The sequence below is a fragment of the Astyanax mexicanus genome, chromosome 11, assembly GCF_023375975.1.
Source record: "Astyanax mexicanus isolate ESR-SI-001 chromosome 11, AstMex3_surface, whole genome shotgun sequence".
In the NCBI taxonomy this organism is placed as follows: domain Eukaryota; kingdom Metazoa; phylum Chordata; class Actinopteri; order Characiformes; family Acestrorhamphidae; genus Astyanax; species Astyanax mexicanus.
The window spans coordinates 48,527,338-48,548,937 of record NC_064418.1 but is presented as its reverse complement, the minus strand read 5'-3'; the positions used below and the strand labels follow the sequence as shown (position 1 = coordinate 48,548,937).

General features: G+C 35.4%; 1 protein-coding gene across 2 annotated transcripts; it reads right to left on the bottom strand.

The window, feature by feature from the left end:
• Nucleotides 1-4,395: 4,395 nt before the first annotated feature.
• On the bottom strand, nucleotides 4,396-17,625 carry gmppaa (GDP-mannose pyrophosphorylase Aa). Of its 2 annotated transcripts, XM_049484991.1 has the most exons (13): nucleotides 17,447-17,625; nucleotides 15,851-15,948; nucleotides 15,488-15,591; nucleotides 14,676-14,868; nucleotides 12,679-12,738; nucleotides 12,257-12,387; nucleotides 12,108-12,122; nucleotides 10,777-10,911; nucleotides 8,875-8,972; nucleotides 8,729-8,775; nucleotides 7,624-7,716; nucleotides 7,100-7,268; nucleotides 4,396-4,679 (listed from the first exon to the last, which is right to left on the bottom strand). In XM_049484991.1, exons 1-13 carry the CDS (start codon nucleotides 17,484-17,486, stop codon nucleotides 4,579-4,581), a joined length of 1,284 nt encoding a protein of 427 aa, XP_049340948.1. In that variant the 5' UTR covers nucleotides 17,487-17,625; the 3' UTR covers nucleotides 4,396-4,578. The 2 variants fall into 2 exon arrangements, with proteins under 2 accessions (XP_049340948.1, XP_049340949.1); XM_049484992.1 differs by lacking the exon at nucleotides 12,108-12,122.
• Between the last annotated feature and the right edge of the window lie 3,975 nt (nucleotides 17,626-21,600).

The window sequence follows — 21,600 nt, the reverse complement described above, 5'->3', positions numbered from 1 at the left end:
TTTTATTTTTTTTACGTTTTCTTAAGTTTTCTTTATTTTTGAATCTATCATAGACATATTGTTGAATGGTTTAATAGATATTTAGCTTTTTATAAAGAGGCAGACACTGTGGAGGAGTTGAGTGACTGTCATGTCTTAGCCCTGTCTCATGTCTCTGTGTGTTTTCCTCACGTGACCTGTGCCTCTCTGTGTCTCTTGTCAGTAGATTTCCACCATGTGTTTCTCATTTGTAGCTCCGCCCCTTCCCCAGGTGTTTCTAATTATAGTGTGTTTCCTGTTTCTTTAAATAGCCCTCCTCTGCCACTTTGTCTCCGTCGGTCTTTGCACCTTCCAATGTTGTTTTGTCTCTCTCAGTGTTATCAGTCCTCTTAGCGTTTCTCTGTTCTCTGTTTTTGCCATATATATATAGTCTATTTCCTTGTTTATTTCTTAGTGTTTTGCTTCTTGTTGTTTCCCTTGTATATATATCCCTGCCCTGTTTAGTTTTGGTTATTTCTTGGTTATTTTTGGTAGTTTCTAGTTTCTTGTTTATTCCTTGTTTATGTTCTTAGCTTTGTTTGTTTCTTTGTTTATTTACTCCCTGTTTGTTTATTTATTATCTCTAGTTGGTTTAGTTTAGGTTCTTTGATTTGTTTTGGTTATTGGTTATTTGTGTATCTTTGTTTCATGTTACTTGTTCCTTGTTTTCTTGTTATTTATTTATTAAATTATTATTTATTTTCACCCTACCTGCACTTGTGTCCGCCTCCTCGTCTCCCTGCCTGGGTATTCCTGACAGTGACAGGCTGTGTGGTGAATGAGGTGAGTGACAAAGTGAGTTAAATTCATTGATTTCTGTTCGTGTCACACTGAAGACACGTTAATATTTATACTTCTGCTCTGTAAATACAGAGCGGGGTCAGTCAGCGGCGGCTGTGGGCACGCGCGATTCATTTACAGTGTGTTGGTGGAGCGGTGTGTGTGTGTGTGTGTGTGAGAGAGTGTGGGTCTGCACTGTGAGTGGTGTGGGGCGGGGCTGACGGCAGCGCGCGCTGCAGCGCGGAGGACAGTAACTGAAGAGCGCGTGTTCATCTCAGAGTCGCCAAAAGTCTCCAATAACACCACAAAAACTCGCTAGATTTGTCGCTAGTCGCTTTTTTACAAAAAAAAAAGTCGCTAGAGGGTCTGAAAAGTCGCTAAATATGGCGACAAAGTCGCTAAGTTGGCAACACTGAGTGCATCGCGTGGGGGAAAAAACTTTACAGTGTGTCCCAATTTAGGGGCCGCATCCTTCGGAGGCTGTATTCGAAGACAGATTGCGTCACAGCTGCGCAGTAATACACCGCCTCTGTGGGTCGCATCCTTCAGAGTATGCTGCCTGTGAATTGTGACACACCCCGACACGCGCTGACTCTGGAAAGGAAATATGCACGTGAGGCGCAATATTTTGACGGCACGGTTGAGAAACACTGCTCTACTGTATTTAATTAAAAAATGTAATTTAAATTTAATTAAAAAAGAACATACATGGGTCATTTATGTGGAACTATTTAGGTTTTCAGAGGGAAGACACTAAACAAAATACAGTCAAATTGTGCAAATTATGTTGTGGAAACATCATACACTGTGAAAAATTAAATCTCGTGAAGTTAAATCTGATGTTAAATCCTTTTAAATCTAGTTTAAATTCGTGACATTTCCTATTTTTGCACAGTTTTCTTAATTGCATAAGAATTTTTCCTATAATTAACCTTGTTTCTAGCGTATTTTTCAGGGTTTTAAGTAATTTAATCTATTAAAAGATTTGGCAAAAACTATATGTAATGTAAAAAAAAATATATATATATATATATATTTAAGTTCAGATGTACTTGATTCAGTTTTTTAAATAAATTAAATATGCAGAAGTACATCCACATGGATGGATGAGATTTAATATAAAGAAAAATAATATATATATATATATATATATATATATATATATATATATATATATATATATATATGTGTGTGTGTGTGTGTGTGTGTGTATTGCTGTCTAACAAAAAGGCACATACTTTACATTAAAAAAAAAAAAAAACACTAGCTTTAATACACTGCAAAATTGAGATCTTAGCAAATGTTAAATATCTGGTATATATTTAAATATTTATCTTCTAGTAGATAAAATAAAGTAGGTTAGATATAATAAGCTGAAAGATGGAAATATTAGATATTAAGACTACATTTCTAAGAATTACTCTTGCTAAGATGTGATTTTTTGCTGAGTGGTTGTAGAATAAAAGGTTTTCCAGTGGAGAATCAACACTAACAGAGCAGATCAGTGAGAATCGGTAGCTTTACGACCAGTAAAATCTTTAAAGTCTAACTGGGGAGTTTTTTTTTTAGTAATTAGACAGAATTTAGTCCCGAGCAGAGCAGTAAAAGCTTCCCGGTGCTGAATAAACAGCTTCCTGCTGCCCCAGTCCGACACGGCAGCGCGGCAAACTGGAGCGATGGGAACCGTAGAACGAGGTTAGCAAAACATTAGGAGCGTCTAGTGAATCGTAAAATCCCTCGCTCGTACGAAACCCTGCGGCCTGCGATTCCGTGCCAGTTTCTATCAGCGCTCTCGTTCGTCAGTCTCGGGTCCTTCGGCTCGCTCCCGTCCTCTTCCTGCTCCACTTCCTGCTCAGGTGGAACCGGCGGTAACCCGTGTCTTCTTCCTGTCTTTACTGTTCACGATTCACACCTCGGCTCCGCCCACGCAGATCACTCAGAGGAACCGAGTCCATTCAGCACTCTCAGGACGTCCATTTGTCCTCATATTCGAGAACTGCCAGATTCTGTCGCTTCAATAAAAGTCCTGTTTGGGTCGTCTCCAACAGAAAACACTGCATTGAGACACTGTATTAGTGCATTTTAAAAAAAACTAGAATATCATTGAAAAGTTCTTTTATTTCAGTAATTCAGTTCAAAATGTGAAACTCATACAGTATAATATATAGATATATTACACACAAAGTGATCTAATTTAATTAAATTTATTTATTTTATTGTATTAACGATTGTTTATGGTTTACAGCCAATGAAAACCCAAAAATCTGTGTCTCATAAAATTCTAATATTATATAAGACCAACTGACCAAGTCCTGCTGGAAAATGAAATCTGCATCTCTCTCCATAAAAGTTGTCAGTAGCAGAGGGAAGCTGTAAGATATGAAGTGCGGAAAAACAAAACTGCACTGACTTTAGACTTGATAATAAAACACAGTGGATCAACACCAGCAGATGACAGACATGACTCTCCAAACCACCACTGATTGGTGGAAACTTCACACTTGAACTCGAGCAGAGAACTGGTCTATTAATTTTTTTAATTAAATGTAAAATTTACTGATGGTCAGTGATGGTTTGCAGATGCTCTATTGCACATTTTCCTTGTTTGAACCTTTCATTTATTCTATTAAATCCAGTCCTAAACCCTATAGATCCCTCCCTCAGACGAAGTCTGCTGCCTAATTCCGCTGTGTACTGCCTGAGCTTCTCAACCAATATTAATGAAATAGGGGTGAGGGGTGGAGTATTGTGATGTCACAGTAAGGGAGGAGCATCCAAACGGCCTATATAAGACGTGTTTATATAAGACGTGTTTAAGGACAGTCAAGACCCAGGTAGAAATACAAAAGCACATAAAAAATTAGCTTAAAACACAATGCACTATTATTACTGCCCCCTCCCAAACATACAGGTAGATTTTAATCATGATTAATAACAGAATATTGTTGATTGATTAATGAAATTACTTTTTTAAGCACTCGACATTAAATTATTATTATTTTTTATTACATTTTAATGCCCAATTATCAAAAGCATAGTCTTAAGGAGAAGAAAAAGTGTGATTAATCACAATGAATCGTGATTAATCACAGAATTCTGTTGTGATTAATCGTGATAACTTTTTTTAATCGAATGACACCACTAAAAACATCCGTTTCACCTTCATTTATTCATCATTTCCATTAATAAATCATATTTAAAGTTCACTAAATATGAAGCCGATTATAACAGCAGTTTTAGTATAATTTTAATAGCTACAAACACTGGATTTGTTCTTTTTTTTACTTATTTATTTAAAATAAGCCCAAACAGACCTGATTTACAGCAGTTTTGTTAGTTTTAGAGAAAATACAGATGAGAAAATGTGAAATTCAGCAGCTCCTGTATATATCTGATATGTACAAATACACACTGTGGACATTTACATTTACACTAAAACACACTTTTTTTTTACAGAGATAATCACAGCTGTCAGTGATGAGCTGAAATAACATGTAAAGTGATGTAAATGTAATTTCTATACATTTTAGAAGCAGAGAAATGAAACCGTGGGTCTGGAGGGCAATATAACATTATAAATTACACATGTACACTGTATCAGTCCACTCTTTAACCTTTAATATTATCACCAAATATCACAAATATCACCATTATAAATATCTCCACAGCTGGATGGATTCAGTAACATTACAGTAACGTTAATAATTCCCTGCTCTTGTTTGCATAAAATTCTATAATATGGCTGAAATGATGACGGTAAAAGCTTTAAATGAGATTAAATCAGAGAATAATTTGGTTTTTGAAGCTTCTGTTGAGATCTTTGTGTGGAAGAACGATGGAGTTCAGGATGATCACTTCAGACGGGATCGTCACGTTACAGCCTGAGGAGAAGAACGAGATGAATATGAGCTTAATTAATGATATAATATGCACTGACATGCCAAAAGTCATGGGACGGAAAAACTAGTACAGGTGCATCTAAAAAAATTTGAGAACACTGATATATATATATATATATATATTTTTTTTTTTGTATGAATAAAAAAGATTAAAGAAGTGATAATGCTAATTTTTCATTTTACATAAGAATATAAGTTTATAATACATTTATTAGATAGTTATTTTTTTTTTATCTGTGAGCTCTTTGATATGAGAGCCTTGAAATAATAGAAAGTTAAAAAAATATATATTGAGTCATTGTTCGTTTTTTTTTTTTATTCTCTTGATCACTGAAAAGTAGAAGAAACCAGAAAATAAGGCATTTAAAAGCTGGGAGACATTTAAACTATAAAATCCGCTGATATTTCATTAATTTTCATGTGATCTGTGTGGGTCTGGACACTTTAAGGGACTTAAGTGTCGACTCACTGAGTAAATCGGATCAGGAATCGTGTGCATATTGGAATCAGTGATTCAAAACATTGTTTTTAAAGTCCATGTGTTTGATACGAGGCTCTGAGCTGGTCTAAACATAAATTCAGACTTGGGGAAACTCAGAGATGACACAGAGCTCTCCTCGGACACTGGATTATACTTAAGAACTGAAAACTAAAGAGAAATAAAGCAGTAAACCAACCACATGAAGCTACTGTGAAAGAATCTCTGAAGGAGAGATTATTATTAACTGTTTTCCACAATGGATTAATCCCAGATCCTTACTGGAGAGCGATGGTACAAATGGTAGAAATTATTATTGCTATTTCTAGACATATATTATCAGCTTTATGCGGATGAGTTGAGGTATTATTGACTATTAACCCTCTAAAATCTCACCTTGTGTTCTCAGCTTAATTACTCAGGAATCCCTTCACACATTAACATAATCCATATATGGTTAGAAAGGGCGGAGCTTACTCTTTCTAAAAATAGTGATCACATCCCAGTGCGGTAAAGCTAAATCTACAAGAAACCCATTGAGAGAAACACCTAAAAAAGTGAAAAATCTCCTTCCCCAACCAATATTATTTACCTTTAGTGCTTCAAACATATTTATATGATGTTTCAAACCAAATAATATCAGTAAATAAAGAATCAAAAGTGTTCACAGAAAAAGTGTGAAACTACCTGCCTTCCTCAAACTAAAGCTAGGTATGGTGTGCGCACTACTTTATATAGTTTTTATTTTACTCGCACATTTTTACTAAGTAGTTATTTTGTACTAAACATTTATTTTTATGTATTTAGACTAAAAAGTTTACATTTATAGTATATAGTTTTCTTTGTGTGTCCTGATACTGAAAAATACTGAAAGGCATAGGCTGCTCTGAGTGTCAGGTTTTTAGTATCTACATGTATCCTAGAGGTGTGATTATTGATTATCAAGAAAAATAAATACATCCACCTGATGCTGTTTCTCCATGTAACAGGCTCTTGGTAAAATTTTGAGCAAAACATGATCAGTTCCAGGAAAATAGAACAATTCTGCTTCCTTTTACATTTTAATTGATTATATTTTTGAGCAGCTGTATGTCTTCTGGAGTAAAAGAGATCAGGGCATGTGACTGGCTGATATAATTACTGTGTTATAAGACCTGAAAGAGGAGCTGAAAATTGCGATAGAACCAAAAAAACTCAACAATTATTTGCCGTCTTGCCATGGACATGAGATACAGATCCCTCCTTCAGAAGAAGTCTGCTGGCTAATGGCTCTGGTGGATATATTTATTTATTTATTTATTCAGATTATTTCTTCTCCCTTGTTCTAGATCACATTAGAGACATTATTACTGAGGGACTATTATTAAGATATATAGATTCTGAACATTTATTTTGATATTAAACAATATGGGTATTATATTATAGGTAAAGTGTGTTTTAAGGCAAATTTTAGAATATATGCTAAAAATCCATCCAGTACTACCTGATATTTTTTATTTTAATTGGTAGGTTGATTATTGTACAAAACATCTTGTCATATTGGAGCGAAACCTAAAATTTTGACCAAGAATCATGATCAGTTTCAGGAAAATAGAACAATTCTGCTTCCTTTTACATTTTAATTGATTATATTTTTGAGCAGCCGTATGTCTTCTGGAGTAAAAGAGATTAGGGCATGTGTCTGTCTGATATAATTACTGTGTTATAAGACCTGAAAGAGGAACTAAAAACTAAAACGGAGACAAAAAAACACCAAAACAGCCTAGAGTTCAAAGGGTTAAGTAGAGAAAACGACAAGGTGCAAATTTATCGATACTGAATTAATAGTCCAGGCCAGTTGTGACAGCATTGTTCACATTAAAATAAAAAATCTAGATTATTTAATATGTGTATGCTCAGTACGGATGAGTGTATGAACTCGTACCCAGGATGGTGATGGATGGGGTGAGTTTTCCGTCTCTGAAGAGCGTCTCACTGTCGATTTTGGAGTAGGGGTCGTTGGGGTTGGGGTCACTGGGTGTGCCCTCCACTCTCGCCCATTTACCGATAGTGCTCTCCCAGCCCACAATACTGTTCAACACACAGCTGTGATCCTGCAACACACACACACACACACACACACACACACACACACACACACACACACAGTTTGTTTCAGTGTAACTGCACGTTGTGTCCACTAGTGGTCACTACTGCTCTGTGTGAGTGAAAGTGTACAGTAAGGACTGGGGGACGGATCTGTTATACATGTTTATTAACATGGCTATTCTACCTCCATTAATACACATCCCTGCATCCCTGAGTACACAACAAACTAATACAACTAATGAAACTTCTGTTGCAGAGAAAATAATCAAATTCCAAGTGTTTGCAAGCTTTTTTTTATTTTAAGACTTATTTAGTTTATTTATCCTGTAGGTGTGATAAAGCACAGAACAGAGGATAAACCTGTAACGTGGCTCCGTGGAGGATGATGGACTCTCTCACTCGAACCCCGGCTCCGATTGTTACCCCAGTTCCTATCGATACGTTTGGACCCAACTGTGGAGGAAATAAAAAAAGGAAATCAAAAATTATTGATGAAAAAAAAAAAACCCTGCATAAATAATGATGGATCTTATTTATCATCGTTATATTATTATTATTATTATTATTATTATTATTTACTTGTATGTAAAAAAAAATAGAATATCACTGAAAAGTTACTTTATTTTAGTAATTCAGTTCAAAATGTGAAACTCATATATTATATAGATGTATTACACTCATATTGATCTATTTTTTGTGTTTATTTATTTTATTGTTGATGATTATGATAGCTCACAGCCAATGAAAACCTAAAAATCAGTTGGTACTTTCGGCAGTGTGGGCAGTGTGCCAATTCCTGCTGGAAAATGAAAGCCATGAGAGTCATCTGCTGGTGTTGGTCCACTGTGTTTTATTATCAAGTCTAAAGTCAGTGCAGTGTTTTCCCGCAAAATCTTACAGAAACTGCTGACAACTTTTAAGGAGATGTGGATTTCATTTTCCAGCAGGACTTGGCACGCTGCCCACACTGCCAAAAGCACCATTTGGTCTTATAATAATTATATTCTAATTTTCCGAGGCACTGATTGTTGGGTTTTCATTGGCTGTAAGCCATAATCAGCAATGAGAAAATAAATAAAAGTGGCATAAAGTTACCCAAAAGCAGTGTGTAAGACTGGTGGAGGAGAACATGATGCCAAGATGCATGAAAAAAAAACTGTGATTAAAACCAGGGTTATTCCACCAAATATTGATTATTTCTGAACTCTTAAAACTTTATGAATATGAACTTGTTTTATTTGCATTATTTGAGGTCTGAAAGCTCTGCATCTTTTTTGTTATTTATGATGAAAATAAATGCTCTAAATGTCAATATAGAAAACATGAAATAAAGTATTTTTTTGAGATGTACTTGCTGAAAATAAGTATGTTTACCTTGTTTAAATGTTCATTTGTGTGATTTGTGTAAAATGTATAAATGACTTAATTCTAGATATAAATGGTGACCCACAGTGACCACACTTACCACAGCGGTGGGGTCAATATTGGCCGTTGGATGGACGTAGACGTTTCCTGAAATCAGAAATCAGTGTTTATTAAAGAGTAGTGATGGCAGTGCAGCTTCAAAACAAGTCCTTTAATATCACAGCAAAAAATAAATAAAAACATTACCACATATTTTAGGACCGCCCTCCTTGTTTTCAGCCAGTCGTTCAGGATGGGTTTTATGGTACTGGTTCAGATAGAGCCGGCTGGCGTAGATGGCTGACCTAAGAAAAGAAAAAAAAAAAACAGTAACAATAAAAGTAAATATACTTTATATTATTATAAATTATTTCATATTTTGGCATACAACCCTTAATCACAAAAAGTTGGGACAGTATGGAAAATGAAAACAGATTTTACTTTGGGTTCTACAGTGCAACCTGAGCAAAGGGTGCAAAGATTGCTATCTTTCACCCCAACAATAGTCTATTTTGAAGCCTTGTGCCTGCAGCATTAAAATACATGAACATTGTTGTTTTATTCTATAAACTACAGACATTTAGAGCATTTATTTGCAGAAAATGAGAAATGGCTGAAATGACAAAAAATGATGCAGAGCTTTCAGACCTCAAATAATGCAAATAAAACAAATTCATATTCATAAAGTTTTAAGAGTTCAGCAGTGATGGTATAGTTACTTTGAAAAAGTAATCCGATTACTGATTACTGATTACTCCTTTAAAAAGTAACTTAGTTACTTCATGGATTACTTGATTTTAAAAGTCAAGTACTTTACAAGTTACTTTATTAGTTACTTTCAGCAGCTGCAGACACCACCTCCCGCCGCCTTAACATAAACATTATAACCAGTTTTGCCAATACTCCCTTTACTGGAAAATGCATTTTTAACAGCAACAATGTATCTCTATTAAGTCGAACTATTTCCTAAATAAGTTTTTTTTTATAAAAATAAAAAAATTAACTTAACATAAATATTTTTTTTTATAAAAAAAATAAAATATGGTCTTTCTTGATTTTACTAAACATAAATACTTGTTTTTATAAAAAATATATAAAATAAAGAAAGTCTTTCTTGACCTGATATATTTAACACTGTAAAACTGAACATTGAACCTGTTGTTCTCTGCAGGGCAGCAAGGAGTGGGTTTATAAAACAGAACCGTGTATACGGTTTAGACCAGGGATCACATATTTGCAGACGTTGTCCAATACGGACCCATACCGGACCCAACTACTGAGAAGGATTTAATTCTGACAGTGTTCATTTAAAGCACCGGAACTTTTCTTGTCTTTACGGTATACGCGCTCTGCGCCACAGTGAACTTCCAATCACGTGTGGTGTAAAATCTTTAAATGCTCTCCTCTGCCAATCAAATTTGTGGCAGACCGCTGCCCTGGCTAGTGAATTGAGACGCGGCCGCAAAAAAAAACGCTTTAATAAAGAGATAGGGAGCCCGAGAACTGGCGAAAAACGAAAACGGGCGGAAACTAAAGACACGCCGAGCGCGAGAGAGAGAGACAGGGGAGAAAGCGAGACGCGTGTGATTGGGGAAGAGCGGAGGGGGAATGGGTAAGGGAGCGGTGTGTGTGTGTGTGTGTGTGTGTGTGTGTGTGGAGGAGATGAGGTGGAGAGAGAGAGAGAGAGAGAGAGAGAGTAACGCACAGTGACTTAAATAAGTAACTTTAATCTGATTACTGGATTGGAAATAGTAACGCGTTAGATTACCCGTTACTGAAAAAAAGGGTCAGATTAGAGTAACGCGTTACTCACATCACTGGAGTTCAGAAATCAATATTTGGTGTAATAACCCTGGTTGGTTTTTCATCACAGTTTTTTTTTATGCATATTGGCATCTTGTTCTCCTCCACCAGTCTTACACACTGCTTTTGGATAACTTTATGCTGCTTTACTCCTGGTGCAAAAATTTAAGCAGGTCAGTTTGGTGGTTTGATGGCTTGTGATCATCCATCTTCCTCTTGATTATATTCCAGAGGTTTTTAATTTGGTAAAATCAGGGGTTTTCACTCCTCCTCTCCGTACTGAGGTCGGTTGTGTTCTGAACTCACCCTGCTGATTTGATCTGACTCCAGAACCGGTCCGTTTTGTAGACGTAGAGCTTTCCCTGACCCGCCAGAGCCGTGAAGATGTCCTGCTCCAGACGGATGGCCTCGGCTCGCTGCCAGCCGTTAGACTGCTCATCCCTGTAATCACGACATTTAAATCAAATAAACCTAAAAATTTACACATAAAAAAAAATTTAAATAACAAAAAAAATAATAGTAGTAAAAGTAAATGATAAAATAAAATGATAAGATTGGTAGGAAAAGGTAAAAATAAATAAAAATGAACTAAATGATGTAAAAGTAAGAACAATAAAAATGATTTAATAAAGGGAAAATTTGCACTTAAAATCCTTTCATTTTCCCAAAAGTCGACGCGGCTTATGATCTGGTGCTGTATGAATTCTACCAGTCAGGTATTAAGTAGCAGTAAAGCCACTCCACTGAAGTGTTTCCCTAGCACTAAGGCTGGGTGCAGCAGCATTAGCATTAGCTGCTAACTGCAGCGCTAGCTCTTTCACCGTTCAGAGGTGAGTATATCGGACTGTAGTCTGTGTGTTTACTGTGTTAAAACAAGCTACATGGGACGAACTGTTAGCTAATAACACCCTGGCTTATCGTAACACTCAGGGTTTCACAGTGTAGCGCTGTCGGCTTGCATTTACTAGCGCTAAGCACTGCTAACTGTACTAAAATACTGGAAATCTAAGCTTACTGTAAGTAAACGTAAGAGCTTTACTCACCAAAATAAGCATTTTTAGGAGAGAAATCTGTGTAGATTAACATTCAACACTCGTTTCAATTTAATATATACATATATATGTTTTAAGAATCTTAGTGTGTAGTGAGACCTGCGGAATTAGAAGGAAAGCATGGTAACACCCCTGTTCCTTACTAGTGCTGCATAGTGTGCCTTATAATCTGGTGCGACTTATGTATGAAAATAGATCAGAAAATAAACATTCATTGATTTTGTGTTTTATAATACGAAAAATACGGTAGATTAATTATTTTACACTTCACGGCAATTATATTATTATTTAAAGTACATTTTAAAAATTTAGTATGAAAGAAACTCCTCAGGATCTGGTGTCTGATGAGATTAATAATCAAAAATTCACACCAAAACATTAAAACACACCTGTTATTATTAAACACACACACACACACACACACAAGCTGTAGTACAAAGCCAATCCATGCTAAACACACTGAGCTCTAATTCCTCTATACTGAGCTCTAACTGAGCTCTAAGCTCTATTCCTCAGCAGCTACAGTTCTCACTACCTATACACACTCTCTCTAACACTACTCCAGCAGCTCACACTCACACTTACCCATCGTACGGATATCTGAGGACGGAGGACAGCAGACAGAACAGAACGATGGAAAATAAAGGAAGAGAAGTGGATAAAAATGAACGAGGGAAATGAATAAAGGAAAGAAACGGAAGCAGCTGAAGGCCGGGAGAACTCCTCCCACTCACAGCATCAGATCCTGCTGGTTCTTCTGGAACACGCCGCCGATGTGCTGGAAGATCTCCGGGGTGAACAGGTAGATCCCACAGTTAATGATGTCGCTCACGAAGGTGCTGGGCTTCTCCACGTAGTGCAGAACCTGCAGAGACGAGGAGGAACCGTCCAAATTCTCTTCTACTCAGATTCTCACTTTATTTATATATATATATATATATATATATATATATATATATATATTTATGCACAGACACACACAGCTTGTGACTGTGGAATATGGAGCTAGACTAGCATTACTACTTCCTTGATTAAAGCTCTCAAATTCACTCTAAACTACAAAAATGTATCTTTTAAAACTATCAGTTTTCACAAATTATGATTTTCCAATATATTACAATCATGTAATGTAAGTCATACACAGAGAACCTCTTACCTCACAGCTCTGTTCATTCTCTACAATACAGCCGTAGTTTAAAGACTGTTTCCTGTTGGCCTGAAACACAGACAGATCACAGTGTGGAGCAGAATTCCCCTTTACTTCCCCTGTTTAACATTTAACCATCAGGACTGATGTAATGTAAAATAGTATTGCTGTACTGTAATGTAATGTAGTGTAATACAATATAAAAAAGAAGTGCTACTGTAATGTAATGTAAAGTAGTAATGTTGTAATGTACTGTAATGTAATGTAATGTGTTTCTAATGTAATGTAGTGCTGCTGTATTGTAATGTGTTGCTAATGTAGTGTAATACAATATAAAGTAGTGCTAACGTAATGTAAAGTAATGTAAAGTAATGTAAAGTAGTAATGCTCTAATGCAATGTACTGTGCTGTTAATGTAATATAGTGTATTGCTGCTGTAAAGTAATGTGTTGCTAATTAAATGCAGTAGTAGTGCTTCTGTAATGTTATGTAATGTGATCTAATGCTGCTGTAATGCAATGTGATGTAATGTAGTGCTGCTTCAATGTAATGTAATGTAATGTGGTGGTGATGTAATGTAGTGCAGCTAAAATGTAATGTAATGTAAAGTATTGCTGCTGTAATGTAATCTAATGCTGCTGTAATGCAATGTGATATAATGTAGTGCCGCTTTAATGTAATAAAATCTCTCGCTAATGTAAGGTGATGTAGTGTAATTTAATGCTGTTGTAATGTAATGTAATGTAAAATAGTACTGCTGTAATGTACTGTAAAATAGTACTGCTGTAATGTAATGTAAAGTAGTACTCCTGTAATGTAATGTAATGAAGTACTGCTGTAATGTAATGTAAAGTAGTGCTGTTGTAATGTTATGTAATGTAAAATAGTACTGCTGTAATGTAATGTAAAGTAGTGCTGTTGTAATGTTATGTAATGTAAAATAGTACTGCTGTAATGTAATGTAAAATAGTACTGCTGTAATGTAATGTAATGAAGTACTGCTGTAATGTAATGTAAAGTAGTGCTGTTGTAATGTTATGTAATGTAAAATAGTACTGCTGTAATGTAATGTAAAATAGTACTGCTGTAATGTAATGTAATGAAGTACTGCTGTAATGTAATGTAAAATAGTACTGCTGTAATGTAATGTAATGAAGTACTGCTGTAATGTAATGTAAAGTAGTGCTGTTGTAATGTTATGTAATGTAAAATAGTACTGCTGTAATGTAATGTAAAATAGTACTGTTGTAATGTTACGTAATGAAGTACTGCTGTAATGTAATGTAAAGTAGTGCTGTTGTAATGTTATGTAATGTAAAATAGTACTGCTGTAATGTAATGTAAAATAGTACTGCTGTAATGTAATGTAAAATAGTACTGCTGTAATGTAATGTAATGAAGTACTGCTGTAATGTAATGTAAAGTAGTGCTGTTGTAATGTAATGTAATGCAATGAGCTGTTAATGTAATGTAATGTAGTGTAATGTAATCTAATGCTGCTGTAATGCAATGTGATATAATGTAGTGCCGCTTTAATGTAATGAAATGTCTCGCTAATGTAAGGTGATGTAGTGTAATTTAATGCTGTTGTAATGTAATGTAGTGCTGCTTTAATGTAATGTAATGTAATGTAGTGCTGCTTTAATGTAATGCAATGTAATGTAGTGCTGCTTTAATGTAATGCAATGTAATGTAGTGCTGATGCCATGTAATGTAATGTAATAAAAAGTATTGCTGCTGTAATGTAATCTAATGCTGCTGTAATGCAATGTGATATAATGTAGTGCCGCTTTAATGTAATGAAATGTCTTGCTAATGTGAGGTGATGTAGTGTAATTTAATACTGCTGTAATGCAATGCAATGTAAGGTAATGTAATGTAAATTAGTGCTGCTGTAATGTAATGTAATGCAATGCAATGTAATGTAAAGTATTGTTGCTATAACTTAATGTAAGGCTATAATAATATAATGTAAATGTAATGTAAAGTAAGAGCACAGTGTTTACAGTAGTGCCGAGGATGATGAAGCTGTGAGCGTCTCCGTGCTCCTTCTGGAACTTCAGCATGTCCATCAGGGGAAACTCGGAGCACACGTCTGCGTTCAGGACGAAGAAAGCCTCGGGGGAACCGGAGAGGATCTGATCTCTGAAGTGGTAGATTCCTCCTCCTGTACCCAGAGCGGCGTACTCCTGCAGATACCTGATCTCAGAACAGCATTTATCATCAGACCCAGCCCTGCAGAACATCCTCTACATTTACCACAGTGTTCTGTACACAGTTCTGATCAGCCACCCCTAATTATCACGTCAGGGTACTACTTTTTTAGTGTTTTTATCAAAAGAAAAATTCACACTGTTCTCATTTCCCATTATATATCTACTAGAGACAGATTATATCTGTCCACTATCATTTATTTTATTTTAATCCTGAATATATAGAGATATTTGGAGTGCATTATTATTAGTATCTTCTGTTATAAATCTGATAAAATTATTGTATTTTTTAATAATAATTTAGGGATATGCCATATCATATAATATGCAATAATAGAATGTAGGGAAAAAATAAAATAAAAACTTTTGACATGTACTGTATTGAGTATTGCTGAATGAAAAGTATTGTGATATAAATTAAGATATTTCAGCAGAGAAATCAGTATTCAGATTACTGAACATATTCGGACTGATATCTAAACAGAATCAGCTGAGGAGTCTGACTATAAACATCATAAAGACTCCTTAACATGAATAAAAACTCCCAATATTCTATATATTCTGTATTTGATCTAATTAAACAGCAGATCAGATGATGTTCTCACCTAACTGACACTTTGAAGTCTTGCTGAGCGGCCGACAAAAAGCGGTTCAGTTCCTCGTTCGGCTGGTAAAACCCAACCAGCAGGATTTCCTTCATGTTTGGCACCTGTGGTGGGAGAAAGTAAAATAATAAATACACATTAAAGGTCATGTAGGATGCTTTGAGGCCAACATTTTTGGAGAACAACAGGTTTTGTTGCCATACTTGCCATGCACACACACACTTACACACACAGTAATAATGTGAGGACTAGTGGTGGGAATCACAAGGTACAATCTCATGATATGACAACAATTACGATACTGTGATGTACCACAACAATTCTCTAGATTGAGTCTATGAGTTTATAAAATGTTTTTCTCACCTGAGCGCAGGCCTCGATGTGGTGCTGCAGCATTGGAACTCCTGCCACCGGAAACAGGGGTTTCGGCACCTCGAAGGACAGCGGACGGAACCGCGTACCTGATCAAATACAACCAGCAGTGATTCTGAGTATAGTGTCTGCACTGTCTTTGAGGTCAGTATGGCGTGAGTTTTGGTGAGTTATGAGTTTGGGGTGAGTACAGGGTGAATATGGGGTGAGTTATGAGTTTGGGATGAGTATGGGGTGAGTTATGAGTTTGGGATGAGTATGGGGTGAATATGGGGTGAGTTATAAATTTGGGATGAGTATGGGGTGAATATGGGGTGAGTTTTATGAGTTTGGGATGAGTACGTGGTGAGTATGGGGTAAGTTATGAGTTTGGGATGAGTATGAGGTGAATATGGGATAAGTTATGAGTTTGGGATGGGTTCAGGGTGAATATAGGGTGAGTTATGAGTTTGGGATGAGTATGGGGTGAGTTATGAGTTTGGGATGAGTTCGGGGTGAATATGGGGTTAGTTTTGGTGACTTATGAGTTTGGGGTGAGTACAGGGTGAATATGGGGTGAGTTATGAGTTTGGGATGAGTATGGAGTGAATATGGGGTGAGTTATGAGTTTGGGGTGAGTATGGGGTGAGTTATAAGTTTGGGATGAGTATGGGGTGAATATGGGGTAAGTTTTATGAGTTTAGGATGAGTACGTGGTGAGTATGGGGTGAGTTATGAGTTTGGGATGAGTATGGGGTAAATTTGGGGTGAGTTGTGGTGAGGTATGAGTTTAGGGTGAGTATGGGGTTAGTATGGGGTGAGTTATGAGTTTGGGATGAGTATGGGGTGAGTACGGGATGCGTACAGGGTGAGTTTTGAATTTGGGATGAGTATGGGAAAAATATGGGTTAGGGGTGAGTTATGAGTTTGGAGTGAGTATGGGATGAGTATTGGGTGTGTTTGCTGCTAAACATACATTTTAAAACCGCTTAATATATATTAAGGTTAAGGTTGAATTTGGCACTTTATACAGTACCAGTCAAAAGTTTGGACACACCTTAAATTCAGTGTTTTTCCATTATTTTATTTTTTTCTGCATTGTAGATTAATAATAAACTCATCCAAACTATGAGGAAAAAAACATGGAATTATTTAGTAAGTAAAAAAAAGTGTTAAACCAACCAGAATATGTTTTATATGTTATATTCTTTAAAGCAGTACTTCTTGTTTAGACTGACAGTTCTACACACCTCTACTGGATTTTCTCGGCTGTTTTTATGAGGTAGAGTCACCTGGAATTCAGGCTTTCAGTTAACAGCTGTGCTGAACTCATCAAGAGTTAATTACTTGAATTTCTTGTCTCTTAATAAAATGTTTGAGAGCATCAGTTAAAGTAAAGTAGTGAAGAGGTAGAGTTACAGGTATACAGTGAATAGTGAATATTTGAGGAATGTTCTAATACAGATTATTCGAAGCAATACTCTTTATTTTGTATTTTGGTTTGTTTAACACTGTTTTTAAGTTACTACATGATTCCTTATGTTGTTCTGATCTGCTGTTATCCAGGGATATGTATTAATAATCTGATTAATCTGATTATTCTCTGACCTTTCTGAGGACCTCCGATCAGAATCACAGCCTTCAGCATCGCTGCCGCTTTACCCTCAGCTCCTCGCGCTCTGATTAAAGCTCCTGATCGATTAAACTGATCATTTATATTAATAAATATATTTATACAGCTCGATCTGTGTTTACCCAGCCAGCCACGGCGTCCGGGTTCACTTCAAAATAAAAGTCCCGTACTCTACTCGCTTACAGCGCCGCCCTGTAGTGTGGTGGACTCTAACGGTACTACATATCTTTTTTTTTTTTTTACTATTTGCAGATATTTTACATTTTTATACTCTATTAATTAGCCTTAATATCTTAATATTCACCTCCATGCTCTATAATTACTTGTTTATTTTTTTGTTTTTATTAATTTATTATTTTTACGTTTAATTCCAATATTTTTGTACGTTGTTTTCACATTTTTTCCTATTTTTGTTTTTCTGAAATTCATGTTAATTTTTGTTTCAATTTTTACTGACCTTAATTTTTGACATTTTAATTTCTAACAATTTAATTTGTGACAGTGTTTCCGAATTACCTTCACTAACTATCCCTTTTATGCAGAGCCCCTAAAGGGACATGGTATTTTTTTTTTTACATACAAAAGTGGTGAACACCATATACTAAGTAGTGCTCACACTTACTAACTGGTGCTCACCACTTAGTATCTGGTGCTCACCACATTTTATGTAAAAAAATACACATGTCCCTTTAGGAGATGGATGGTGCACTTAGTTACACCTGGTGCAACTAGTTTTTTTTTTTTTTTTAGTTTTTTTTTTTCATGGGACACTGAACCTGAGTCTTCCTGCTTAATCCACATACCTGCTCATCCACCTGTGATCTGATTCTGCCAGCCTCATTTTCCTCATTCTTATTAAAAAAAAGGAGATAAACAGATTAAAAGGGATGTTTTTGATCATCATGTCATGTGTCATGAATCATGAGTTCTCCCAAACAGAAGAGGTTTCCTCAAGTATTTTATTATATCTTTCCATGGGACAACACAAAACAAATGTAGATTAATAGTAAAGTCATTCAAACTATGAAGAAAAACATATGAAATTATTTATTAAACAAAAAGGTTTTAAACAAACCAGAATAGGTTTTAGATTTTAGATTTTTCAAAGTAGCTCCTCTTGTTTAGATGATCAGTTTTAAACATCTCTGCTGGATTTTCTCAGTCAGTTTTATGAGGTAGACTCACCTGGAATTCAGGCTTTCAGTTAACAGCTGTGCTGGACTCATCAAGAGTTAATTACTTGAATTTCTTGCCTCTTAATAAAGTGTTTGAGAGCATCAGTTAAAGTAAAGTAGTGAAGAGGTAGAGTTACAGGTATACAGTGAATAGTGAATATTTGAGTAATGTTCGAATCCAGATTATGAGAAGCAACAACTACTCAACTCGACAAAAAAAATAATTTGAAAAATTAAAGTCAGTCAGTCAGAAAAGAAACTTTCAAGAAAATGTCTTCAAGTGCAGTCTTCGCAAAGACCATTAAAAACGTTATAATGATGAAACTGGCACTCATCAGGATCGCCCAGCCTCAGAAACCTCAAGTTAACAGCTCCACAGCTGTTAACTGAAAGCCTGAATTCCAGGTGATTCTACCTCATAAAGCTACCTGAGAAAATCCATGTTCAAAACTGACCATCTACACAAGAGGAGCTACTCTAATAATAATATGTTTTTTCTTCATAGTTTGGATGACTTTATTATGAATCTACAATGCAGAACATTTTAAAATAATGAAAAAACTGAATTTAAGGCGTGTCCAAATATTTGACCGCTAAAGTAGCATACAGTGAGATCTGTCTTATCTGTTTTTATCACTTTTTAACTTTAGGGAATGTGAAACTGGAGGAAGTGTGAGGACAGGGACGTCCCCACATACCTGTCTGATACAGTTTACCTGCCTGCTCACCTGTCTACCACAACAGCTACCAACGTCTACCATGGCTCTCTGTGTGCTGCTGCTGATCACAGGTGGGTGAATATTTTGTTTAATTTTTGCAATTTTACCATTAATGAGAATTAACTCTGTTTACGCTGAATTTTAATATATTTTCTTTTGGGAATATTCCTCAGAGCTTAAGATATATTTTACCTATGTCTCTATATTATCTTATAATTCAGTGTACAATATACCTGCACATATCCATCCAAACCTCACGCCACTAAATGCAATTAATGGTTTTATAGATTTGTGGCTATAGAAGGGATTGGAACCTGAGTTTAATGATATGACTTGGGTAATATAGTGTATCTTAGATAGATAGATGGATGGAAAGATGGATGAATGGATGGATAGATGGATGGATAGATAGAAAGAGATTGGAATAAAATCTTTTTTTACATTGAATTCTATTGAAAATTATTAAGGATTTCCTTTTTTCTGTAAAAGTTGCCAATTTTTAGTTTTTGCAAGATTTCTGTGGGAAAGTTACATAATTCGGTAACACTTTACATTAAGTGTTGACTAACTAACATGAATGAATGCATTAGTTACCATGAATAAGACAATATATCAACAATACATTAATAAGTAATACATGAACCATGCATTTCTTGTCATCTGCTTAAATGTTGCAGCTATGCATAAGTTGTTAAATATTTATTAATTAAATATATTATAAATATATTTGGCTGTGATAACACTTATGCAGTGGTAGCCAGCTACTTGTTTTTCTTTACTGATGTCAGTTAACTAATATAATATTATATATTTTATATTTTTACTTGAAATACATCTGTACATGGATTAGAATTATTTCAATTTCACTTTACATAATGTATATTTATTTTACTGAAAAGAGCTAAGTATTTATGGTATAAGTGCTTAGTAATGTTTAACAGATGTAAATAATGCTTAAAAAAAGTAACTACTGGTTAACATATTGGATATTGGTTTATATTTACAATTTCTATATGTAAGTTGAATTCCAACAAATACACACATATATATGATGAAATGAAGCATAAGCACCATCTAGACTGATATTTACTTATTAAATGTATAACGATTATGTTATGCATAACTGCAGCACACAAGCAAATGACAAGAATATTAACTAATGCAGTTGTTACTTGTTTATAAAGTAAATAAAGTATATGATATATTATTTTTTGTTCATCTTAACAAATGATTCACTTATAATGTGAAAGTAACATTAATTAATGCTGTAGTTCCGTGTTTAATTAACATCACCTAAGCATTGTTAATATATTACCTTATGTATTATTCATGGTAACTAATGCATTTAACTTAATGTAAAGTGTTACCCATAATTGATATGTAAGGACAAAAATGAAGCACACAGTAATGGATTATAACGTGTTTATTATCAGTGTGTTTTACAGGTTTCTTCACGCTGGTCTCAGGGCTGTCTCTGCGCTACTACTTTGTAAATGAGTCAAAGACCTGGACAGATGCTCAGAGCTACTGCAGAGAGAAGTATGGAGGCCTGGCCACGGTGCCAACCATGGAAGACATGAACCGGCTGGTTGCGCTGGTCAATGGCAGCTTTAACGGATCAGCCTGGATCGGACTGCACAACGTCATCAATCCGTGGAGATGGTCGGAGGACGATAGCAACCCCGGCGGACCTGCGGCCGTCACTTACTTCAACTGGTACTCCGGGAGACCTCTGGACGGACAGTGCGTCTGGAAGCTGAAGCCCCTGTACAGCGGACTGTGGTCAGACGTCGGCTGCAATGTTGCTCAGCACTTCATTTGCCATGATGGTAAAAAATATCTATAAGAGAACATTTATAACTATATATACTATAGGACTATATATACTGGTTCTCTCACTGTATCTCCAGTTGCGATATATTGCCAGATATTTCTCTGTCTTATCGAGTGTTATTTACTGTATTTTTTGTATTTTTAGTTTTTGACCCTTGCCTGCTTTTTGACTATGATTTTGCCTGGTGTTTTCTTTTTTAGACTAATAAACCTGCCTTGCATTGGCATTACAAAAATGCTTATCCTAAAACAAATGGCTGCTATTGTCCATTGTCTTGATTGGACTGTTGAACTATTGTGAAAACTGACAAACCTTTAGGATTTAAATATGCATTTGTGATTGATCAGTATTTTAGTAAGTAAATTTATCACAGACACAATATTTTCAAAGCCCAGGATATG